General features: G+C 41.2%; 1 protein-coding gene across 1 annotated transcript; it reads left to right on the top strand.

Moving 5' to 3' along the window:
* The first annotated feature begins 535 nt into the window (after positions 1-535).
* LOC138874845 (uncharacterized) lies at positions 536-970 on the top strand. The gene has a single exon (XM_070153631.1). It carries the CDS (start codon positions 536-538, stop codon positions 968-970), a length of 435 nt encoding a protein of 144 aa, XP_070009732.1.
* The last annotated feature ends 10,169 nt before the right edge of the window (positions 971-11,139 follow it).

Genomic DNA, 11,139 nt, shown 5'->3' with positions numbered 1-11,139 from the left:
TTTGAACACTCACCCTAAGAGGGCGCTACCTAGTGACACGGTAGTAAACCTGAAGGGTAGGAACAATACCGTCAATGCAATGGCGGTGATCACAAGGAGCGGTAGAGGTGGTGAAGCAAGTACCTCCAAGCAAAAAGAAGTTATGAGTGATGATGTTGAAGTGCAAAGTGAAGATGATCCTATAGTTGTTGAGCAAGTGAGTGAAGAGAAGTTGGATTGTGAGGTGATAATTGATATTCAAGACAATGAGGAGGAGACTCAAAATGACGTGAACCCGTCTAGGGAACACGTGATAGACATGCCGGAAACGGTAATGCCTAAAGCCAAAGCTCATTTTCCAAGGACTCCTCCACCTTACCCTTAAAGACTTGCAAAGCAGAATAATGAAAACCAGTTCAAGAAGTTTATTGAGATGATGAAAAGTTTGTCAATCAATGTGTCCTTGGTGGAAGCTCTTGAGCAAATGCCAGGATATGCCAAGTTTATAAAAGACTTGGTAACTAAAAAATGATCTATGGATTGTGAGACCATCAAAATGACTCATCAAGTGAGTGCTATTGTTCACTCGATGGCCCTAAAGCTTGAAGATCTCGTTGCATTTACTATTCCAAGTACCATTGGGAGTGCAGATTCTGTTAAGGCCTTGTGTGATTTGGGAGCGAGTATAAATTTGATGTCGTACTCTGTCTCCAAAACTTTAAGTATTGGTCAACTAAGAGCTACTTCAATGAGATTGGAAATGGCCGATAGAACAATGAAGATGTCGCTTGGTATTATTGATGATGTTCTTGTCCGTGTTGACAAGTATATTTTACCTGCGGATTTTGTGATTCTCGACTACGAAGTCGACTATGAGGTGTTGATAATATTCGGAAGGTCTTTCTTCGCAATGGGGAAGGTATTGGTTGATATGGAAGCAGGGGAGCTCACCTTCAGTGTGGGTGATGAAAAAGTTGTCTTACATGCATAGAAATCAATGAAGCAGCCAAATAGTACTGAGGTTTGTTCTTTTGCGGATCAGGTGATGGAGGTGATAGGTGATGACACGAGTGCCATGATCAATGTGGAGGATCCTTTGGAAGCTGTATTATTGAACCATGATGTGACCGATGATGAAATCCTTTAGAGTATGTCAATGCCTTGCAAGGAATGGGTTCTTACTCCTATGAACCCTGTAAACTCTCCTTGGATCTTGAGAACAGAAAGACTCTACCAACAAAGCCTTCAATCGAGGAACCTCCCGTGTTGGAGTTGAAACCTTTGGCTCCACACCTCAGGTATGAATTCTTGAACCCTTGTTCAACTTTACCTATTATTTTCTTCTTGTCTTACTAACGTGAAGGTAGATGCCACCCTTGAGGTGCTTCAAAGAAGGAAGAGGGCAATTGGATGGACTCTAGCTGATATTCGAGGGATAAGTCCCACCTTTTGCATGCACAAGATTATACTTGAGGATGATGCCAAACCCTCTGTGGAACATCAAAGGAGGTTGAACGAGACTACGCAAGATGTCATCAAGAAGGAGGTTATCAAGTGGCTAGATGCAGGGGTTGTGTACCCTATCTCGGATAGTTCATGGACTTCACCGGTAGAATTTGTGCCAAAAAAGGGGGTGTATGATTGTGGTCACAAATGAGCAAAATGAGTTGATCTCCACTAGGGCTGTCACCAGATGGAGGGTATGCATGGACTACCGGAACCTAAACAAAGTGACCAGCAAAGATCATTTTCCATTGCCCTTTCTTGACCAAATGCTAGATAGACTTGTTGGGCGTTCCTACTATTGATTTTTTGATGGGTACTCAGGCTACAACCAAATTATGATTGCACCAGAGGACCAGGAAAAAAACACATTCACATATCCGTATGGCACCTTAGCATTTTCCTGGATGCCATTTGGTTTGCGTAATGCACCGGCTACCTTGCAGCAGTGTCTGATGGCTATATTTATTAACATGGTAGAGGACTTCTTGGAAGTGTTCATGGATGATTTTAGTGTTGTGGGTGACTCTTTTGAAGAATGTTTAGGTAATCTTGACAAAGTGTTGACCCGAAGTGAGGAGACAAATCTAGTGCTTAATTGGGAAAAGTGCCACTTTATGGTCGAGGAGGGCATTTTCCTCGGCCATAAGATCTCAAAGAACGGTATCGAAAGGGACAAAGCGAAGATTGAAGTGATTTCAAAACTCCCTCCTCCTACTTCCATCAAAAGAGTGAGGAACTTTCTTGGGCATGCGGGGTTCTACCGAAGGTTCATCAAGGACTTTTCCAAGGTGGTGAATCCCTTATAAAAAATATTGGAAAATGATGCAAAGTTTATGTTTAATGACAAGTGCATGAAAGCTTTTGAGCTTCTCAAGTATAGATTGACTACCACTCCCATCATCACCACACCCAATTGGAGCTTGCCATTTGAGCTCATGTGTGATGCTAGTGACGTTGCAGTTGAAGCGGTCTTGGGGTAAAGGGTGAACAAGATATTTCATCCAGTGTACTAAGTAAGCAAAACTATGAATGATGCCTTGGTCAATTATACGGTGACGGAGAAAGAGTTGCTAGCAATTGTGTTTGCAATGGAAAAGTTTAGGCCTTATCTCATGGGTGCCAAGTTGATTGTTCACACTGATCACGCGGCACTACGTTACTTGATGACCAAAAAGGATTCTAAAGCTAGATTGATGAGAGGGGTTTTGTTGCTTCAAGAATTTGACCTATAGATTGTTGATCGGAAAGGAAGTGAAAATAAAGTGGTGGACCACTTGTCCTACTTGGAGGAGGAGGGGAGACCCAAAGATGGTCTCGAAATTAATGATGCATTCCCGGATGAACAACTCCTCTTAGTTTCTTTGAATAGTATGCCTAAGTTCGCCGATGTGGCCAATTTTCTTATGACCAGCATTGTTCCAAGTGATCTCTCTTCAAACCAAAGGAAGAAGCTTAAACGGGACAGCTTGGATTATTACTGGGATGAGGCTTATCTTTTCAAGATTTGTAATGATGGTGTAATCCGGAGATGTGTTCCGGAAGAGGAGCAAATGAGTATTCTTGATGCTTGCCATTCCTCACCCTACGGTGGTCATCATAGTGGGGCGAGAACTTCTTTAAAGGTTCTTAGCTATGGTTTTTATTGGCCTACTCTGTATAAAGATGCTGGTGAGCTTGTCAAGAGATGTGATGAGTGTCAGAGAGCTGGTGGAATTTCCAAGAAAGATGAAATTCCTCTCACCATTATTCTTGAGGTTAACATTTTTGACGTGTGGGGCATAAACTTCAAGGGGCCTTTTGTGAGTTTGTGTGGCAACATTTACATTTTGGTGGCCGTTGATTATCTTTCCAAGTAGGTTGAGGTCGTGCCTTTACCCAACAACGAAGCCCAGAGTGTGGTGGCGTTTTCAAGAAAAATATCTTCACACGATTTTGCACTCCTCAGGCAATAATCAGTGATGAGGGTTCTCATTTTTGCAATAGGGCATTTGACACTTTGCTTGCAAAGTATGGGGTCAATCACATGGTATCAACCCCTTATCATCCTCAGGATAGTGGACAATTTGAGGTTTCAAACAGGGAGATAAAGAGCATATTGTCAAAGACTGTCAATGCAAATAGGACTGACTGGTCAAGGAAACTGGATGATGCATTGTGGGCCTATAGGACTACTTATAAGACTCCAATTGGTATGTCTCTGTACCGGTTGGTATTTGGGAAAGCGTTCCATCTTCATTGTTGAGTTAGAGCACAAGGCCATGTGGGCGCTGAAGAGGTTAAATCTTGAGTGGGATGTTGCAGCAAATCCCTAGGTAGAGCATCTTAATGAACTAGATGAGTTCTGGTTTCATGCCTATTCCAACTCGTCCTTGTATAAGGACAAGATGAAGTACTTACATGACAAATATGCCCGGAGCAAGGAATTCAAGGAGGGTGACTTGGTTCTCTTATTCAACTCTCGGTTACGACTGTTTCCGGGAAATCTCAAGTCAAAATGGAGTGGCCCATTTGAAGTGGTACATGTGACTCCATTTGGTGCTCTTGATTTGAAGAATAAAAATGGTGAAGTTTCCAGAGTTAATGGGAACCGAGTCAAACACTACCTGGGAAAATTTGATGACAGCCACGTGGTGTCCTTGATCAATTTCAAATGATGATGGTAACATGTGTTGTTCTGCGACGTTAAATCAGACGCTTCTTGGGAGGCAACCCATGTGTTTTTCATTTTCTTATTTTTCATTTTTCTTCTTAGTGTAGGATTTGTTTAGGACTAACTGGTTGAAAGACTTGTGTAGGAATTTTTGACGTAGTGCAGGACTACTACTGGAAAATTTGGCTAAGTGTGCATTTGGACTGCTGACTGCGCTCAAAATTCCGCGGTCAGTAAAAGCTTTTTCGCGGGGGTGTAATTTGGTAGCGGACACAAACAAAATATGAACTCTCTGAAGTTTGAACCGCGTCCATGGTGGCTTTTTCGCGGTCAACGGGACTGTTCCATGGCCGCGCCCACTTTTTCGCTCTCAGCGGTAATGTTGAACAAGCAGCTCTTCAAATTAGCCAAAAGCATGGACCACGGTGGAATTCTGCGGCCACGCCAGGTAGGTTGGTGTGGGCCCCCACGATTTTATTATAAATAGGAGGGCCCTCCTCCTTTTACCCGTTTTCGCAATTTGAACTGTCAAAAGAAAATTTCTACTGTTCATCATCCCTAATCCGATCCTAATCTGCACAACTCTAATCAAAACTAATTTTCAACATATATCCAACTACTGGTATGCTCAAATCATCATTGTTTTTCAATTTGTACTTTTCTTTTTGTTTTAACTTCTTCCTTTTTCCTTTTAGTTTTAACTAGGGTTAATTAGTAGTTAATTGGATGATGCTAAATTACTTAGGGTTAATTAGTTGATGCCTAGTAGGGATCAGTGGTATTTATGATACCCTTTAATGACAAGAAAAAGTGAAACCCTAAGTTACCCGTTTAATTTTTGAATTTCACGGCCGCAGCTATAATTCCTCGGTGAGCGTTCATGTGAAGCTTAAGTTAAACATGGTCTATTTTCCGCAATCAGCAATGGATATTTCACTGACAGTGACCTGCTTTACGCACCCGCGATTCCTTTTTTGCGAACAGTGGAAGTTAAGTTCAGAGAAGTGTCAAATTGGGTCCGCGGCCGCGTTTGTTTTTCTGCGGACAGCGGTGTAGCTTTTGCGGCCGTTCCCAAAATTCTGCTCTGACTAGTACCTCAGATTCAGAGAATGGGTAGTCCTATTCTCAACATTGCGCAGACAGCGGTTCTTTTTTCGCGGTCTGCAGTTGGCAGTCCGCGGTCGCGCCCTTATTTCGCTATCAGCGGACCTTTGCTTGTGAAACACTATCAACTTTTCTTTGATGATTTTTCTAACACCAATACTAATGATCTTTCACTGGTTTTCTCTATAGACAATGGTTCGATCAAGAGGTGCCGGTGATGCACAAAAAAGGATGGCTGAATCCTCCCAAGGCAGGGGAAGAGGAGGACAAGGAAGGACCAAGTTGCCACTAGCGGTCCAGAAATTGATAGGGAAGCTGAGGAAAACAATCAAAGCTGCGGACAGAGACGCATCCCATCTAAGGGGAGTGATTATGTCCCTTCTCGGGAAGCTTTGGAAGGGGACCTAGTGCCAACCTATATTCCCACAGACTTCCAAGGGAGGTTTCAGTTGAAAGATGAGCCTACACCCCCAGCTTCCCCTACTTCTCTTGCTTCTTCAAAGTCATCTGATGGCTTAGAGGAAAGTAGTGAGTCTTAGCATCATCTTCTCTACCTAGACATGCCCCAATTGATATAGTGTTGAGATCTATGACGATGAGAGGGGTGGTGACACCTAGACAAGAGGGTTGGAGAGAACAAGGAACCTGGTGGTATGGCAAGAGATATGTCAGTGAGAAATCCTACCACAAATTTCGGGAATGGTGGCCTCAGAGATCACTCACAAATGAGAGGCATTTCATAGAAAAGGATCTTCTACTCCATAACCCCAATGTGAAGAGGTAATTTGATGAAAGAGTGGGGTGAAAATTCTTCACAAGCAAGCTGTCGGAGGCCAATGAGCAATTAGTCAAAGAGTTCTATGCCAACGTTGCCCACATCAAAGGGGCACTATGTGACCAAGGTGCTGAATCGAAAAATCAGATTTGTTGTCAAGACACTAAATGACTATGCTGGGTTCAATGACGAGGATGAGTCCTTGTATCTGGAGAAAGTGGTGATGGATGAGTTAGCCCGCCCATGGCTGGCATTAGTGATTGCTCTCCCGGGGACTACTCTAGCTTGACTGACACCTAGGGTCCCAATCTACAAGAACACATTGAGCTTTGAGGTGAAGTGTTGGGAGACGTTTGTGTGCAGCCGGTTAGACCCCACTACTCATGACAGTGATATGCCGATCTCTCAGGTTATTATACTAGGGGTCATCATGGCAGGGTACCCGATTAACATCAGGAATATTATGTCTAGGGTGATCACCAGATTGGTCAACAAGAATGAGAGCTCATACCCTTTCCCCAACTTCCTCACCATGTACTTGGAGGATCAGGAAGTCAAGGGAAGGGACTTTGATACAAAGGTGAAACCAAAGAGGAAATTCTCCTGGTACATCCTTTAGGGTTCTCACAATCCCAAGTCCAAGGGTAAAGCCTCCACTTCCACTGGCCAGTCTAAAGAGCTAGGGGTGGTAGACACTGGTTCCGAGCCTCCTACTGCCATACCTCATCCTCTCTCCGGACCATCTACTTTAATATCCTATTCGGTACCTTCTTAATCAGCTTACCATCTTACTACACTAAGGGTTAACCAGATTCTGTCCAGCATCAATAACTGGATACAGGCAACTACCTCAAAGTTGCCTGTCCTATCCAGCACAGTGGTAGCCCAATCAGCTCCGGCATAGCCTTAGGTGCCTGTTTCAGTAGAGGAATCACTTAAAGAGCATTTGGACAATCAGAAGAAGCTCCTGGACAACCAGAAGCGGATCATGGCCACTTTGGAAGCTCAGGGAAAAGAAATCAAGGAACTGGACAAACATACAAAGAAAATGAAGAAGACTCAGGCTTCAAAGGACTCGGTAAAGCTTCTAAGGAAGGAGGTGGAAAAGAATGGATAAGCTAGAGACATTCCATTGGACCTACTATTGGAGGACCCAGTTCTAGCAGCTCAGGCAGCACAGGTACCAGAGCAGGAGGCTGATAGAGAGCTTATGAGGAGAGGGCTGATTCCCCAGACAGATGACTTGGAGATAGAGCTGGAGGACCCCGAGGGAGGTGACCCAGTCCAGCCACAGGACCCAGCTAGTGACCCCATGTAGACAGAGGAACCATAGGGAGTTTTCATTACTCTCTAACCTCTCTTTGATTTTATTTTTGTTTTTAGCATTAAGGACAATGCTAGTTTTTATTTTGGAGTGGGGGTGGTCCTATTTTTATTGATACTGGAATGTAATTATGATACTTATTTTTTGTTATTGTTATTTTTCACTTTTGGTATGTATATAACTTTAACATTTATTTTTCACTTCTCGTTATTTTTCAATTTTGGTATGTATATAAAGTTGACTTTTCATGTATATATTCATTCCCTTTTTATTTATATTCGCCTCAATCTCCCATTGTAGATATTTAGTTTACTTTCCGTATTTTATTTTATAACTTCTTTTGCAATTTTCCTTAATAGCATAGCTTTTTATTTTCATTAAGTAGTTTCTTTTTCAATTTGTAGCTTCTTACTTTTACAAGTTTTCGTGATCAATCAGCTTTTGGTTTCCTTAATGTCATGGTTCCTTCCAAAGGTAAAATTTATGTGAACCGGGAGGCTCTTCCCAATGATGGATAGCATGACAACCTTCTTAAGGGTTTGAGTCCGTTTTCTTTATGTTTTGTGTTAATAGTAGTAATGAATAAAAGCGTCTCAAGCAAATCTTCACTTGAGCCTAACACATTTACCTTTGACCTTATAGTTAGAAACAAGTTGATTTGAAAAAGAATGGGCCTAGTTTTGACCTTTAGACTCTTGTATTGACTAAACAATCATCGAGTGATTTTTCGGGACCACTTGTGTTGCTCAATCTTAGCTAAGGTTGTTGTGGGCCCTCGAATCTATTCTCTTTATCAATCCAATAGCTTGTGAGGTGAGATATTGATTTGCAAGTCCAAGCCCCATGCCAATAAGTCTAGAACTTGCCCTGAATGTTTGTCTAGGCAAAATTCTAAGTGTAGTTCGACTTGAAAAATGATTATAGGCTCTCTTTGATCCAAATTGAAAACTTGAAAGCATCCATAGCCCGCCAAATATGATATCCCTAGTCAACCCTGTTGAGCCATAGCCCTTTTTATTTCAATAACCATGATACAAGTCTTTATCCGTTCTAAAATGACCCTCTCTTGGCACCCTATCTTTACTTAGCACAATTGGCAAAAGCATAAGTTTGGGGGGAGAGAAGAGGAATGCAAAAGTGATAAAAGGTACAAAATGAAAAAAAGGGAAGGCAAAAGAAAAAGAAAGAAAAGACAAAAAGTCAAAAAGAAAGTGAACAATGTAGAAAAAAAAGAGATTCAATAAAAGCAATGATGAAAGGATTGGAATAATTATAAAGGAGAAAAATGATTGTTATGAATAAGAAATAGTGATAATGTGTCTTTCTAACCTCATAAGGAAGAAGAAAATGACTCAAAGAGTCAAGAAAGTGTGAGCCAAAATGAGAAAATGAAGTGTTTAAGGAAAGATGAAACCTTCATAGACTGATATATCCTACCTTGAACCAAAAGCCTTTATTACATTCCCGCAAAAGCCCTATAGGATTTTGAGTTGAGTGAGCTTACATTAGTGGTGATTCACATGAGAGGCAAGCTTATGGTACTTAGAGCCGGACTTGTGACCTTCCTTTGAGAGAGATGAGTGTATTTTTTCACAATCCTTGTTCTAAGTGTTATAATATAAAGTGAGGTTTGCTTATGGAGAGTATAGGAGAAAGAGTTTGGGTTCCATAGAGACCTACATAGAAGAGCGAGTTTCCTTGATGAGCTAAGTCAACTCTTGATGCTCTTGTGTAACACTAGAGTCGTGGTGCTAAAAAGGTTGGGTGTTGTTGATAATACATTTGTGTTGAGGGTAATTGTTAATCCCAATTGATGCTTGCTGAAGTCACCTTAGAATAGCTGAAAGTCTTCTTTCTTTTACCTTGTGAAGGTGGGAATTACTTTGTTTGCTTGAGGACCAGCAAAAGCTTAAGTTTAGGGGAGTTGACAACTACGGATTCTAGCCTATCTTATGTTCTCTTTTGCTTAGGTTTTGGATCAAAAATGTGTAAAAGTATTCTCGAAAACTGACTTACTGTGCTTGTTTGCAAGGTTTGATCAAAATGAGGCAAGAAAGTCGTAACGAACTCATAAAGGAGTTAAAATTGCACAAGTTTAAAGTTGAGACAAAAGCGTTGACAGCGAAGAAAAAAGGCGGCCGAAGAAGGTCCACCGTTGAGGCGATCACAATTACACAGTCCGCGGAATCAAGATTCAGAGAAGATGTTTTGGGATGCAACAGAGACAGATGACCGCGATGAAATAGCGCGGCAATAGAATACTTCACGCGGCCGCGGTGCAAATTCCTGGAAATTTGAGCTCAAATGAAGAGCGCGGTCCGCGAAAATTTTACGCGGTCGCGGTTGAAGACAATGCTAAGGCGGTCTCATTTATGCTCCCAGCAAAATCAAGCCCAGCCCCAGTCCAAAATGGAAAAAACACTATCCGCACTTGCTTTTGCGTGGTCGCGGAAGTCCAAAAGCTGAGGCGCTCAGTATTGCGCTGACAGCGGAACCTCCATAGGGGTATTTTTATCCAGTAATTTTAGATGTGTATAAATAGATTTTTTACAAATTTTTAGGTCACCTATTGTACGAAGGAGCTCGTGAACAACCGTATTTTACAACTTAGAGTAATTTTAGAACAGTTTTAGCTATTAATCTTAGATTTTATTCTTGTAATTAACTTTTATGCCTTATATTTCATCTTCATCTTTGATTTTTACCTTTATTATGAGTAGCTAAACCCATTAGCTAGGCTTGTGACCCAACCCTAGTGTGGCCATTTAATGAGTCTTCTATTTTAGGACTTAATTGTTTATGGGTTAGTGATATTTAGCTTGATTCATGCTTTAATTATAGAATTGGTGGTTGCAAACACTGATTCATGCCTTTATGACTTAGACTCTTCTTGAAAAAGAGGGACTAAGTCTAGGAAAATTAGGCTAATAAGGAATTGGGGTGCACTCAAGATATTGATAGACCCAATTAAAGGGTTAAACCTAGAGATAGTACTACCCGGCTTGAGCCAATTTTACTTGTATTGTTTGAACACCCAATTGGGCATGAGAAAGTCAATTAGGGCAAAGTAACTCAAATTACCGAGAGGTATAGAGTGAGTAATTTTAGGTAAAGGTTATATCACGACCCAAATTATAACAAGCTTGTCCTAGATTTTAGATCCCATTAGATACTCACTATTACGCCCCGCAATATTATGTTTGATATTACGTCCTGCAGTATTATATTACGATGATGTTATGCCTTGCAGTAGTACATTACGATGATGTTACGCTTCGCAACATTAAATTACGACGATGTTGCACCCTATAGTATTGTATGTTGGATTTGTCGTAAGATAATTGACATCAGTCCAAGGAAAAGATTATTTGGAGATTATAATGATTATGCTATTTCAAGCAAGTGATGAGAAAATTCGTGAAGGTGAGAGGCAAAACAAGTCAAAGAAAATGAATTTTCGTCCAAGATTGGCATGTTGGGATAAAATACGAGCTGAGCGTTAATACCCGATATTTATGGACTAGTACCATTCAGGGTACCATATGACCATGATAGTAGGATGAATAGAGTGTATTAAAAATAAGTAGAATTTTAAGTAATTTCAGACAATTCTTAATTTTGCGGGTAATTGGTTAATTATCGGGTAACGGGACATTACCTAATTACCCAATAAATGGATAAAGATTAAAATTCCCACCCTCACCCCCATGTGGCAGCAAGCCACCTCTTAAGCAAATGGCTCTTAGTCACTTCTTATGAGGTAGCAACTAATACATTAATTGCAATGCACCTCAACCTTAA

The sequence above is a fragment of the Nicotiana sylvestris genome, chromosome 8 (assembly GCF_000393655.2).
Source record: "Nicotiana sylvestris chromosome 8, ASM39365v2, whole genome shotgun sequence".
NCBI lineage: Eukaryota > Viridiplantae > Streptophyta > Magnoliopsida > Solanales > Solanaceae > Nicotiana > Nicotiana sylvestris.
This window is presented reverse-complemented; position numbering and strand designations above follow the sequence as displayed.

Bases quoted from the DNA above. Each gene is read 5' to 3' on its own strand.
- LOC138874845 (XM_070153631.1), top strand. From the start codon at position 536: ATGACTCATCAAGTGAGTGCTATTGTTCACTCGATGGCCCTAAAGCTT.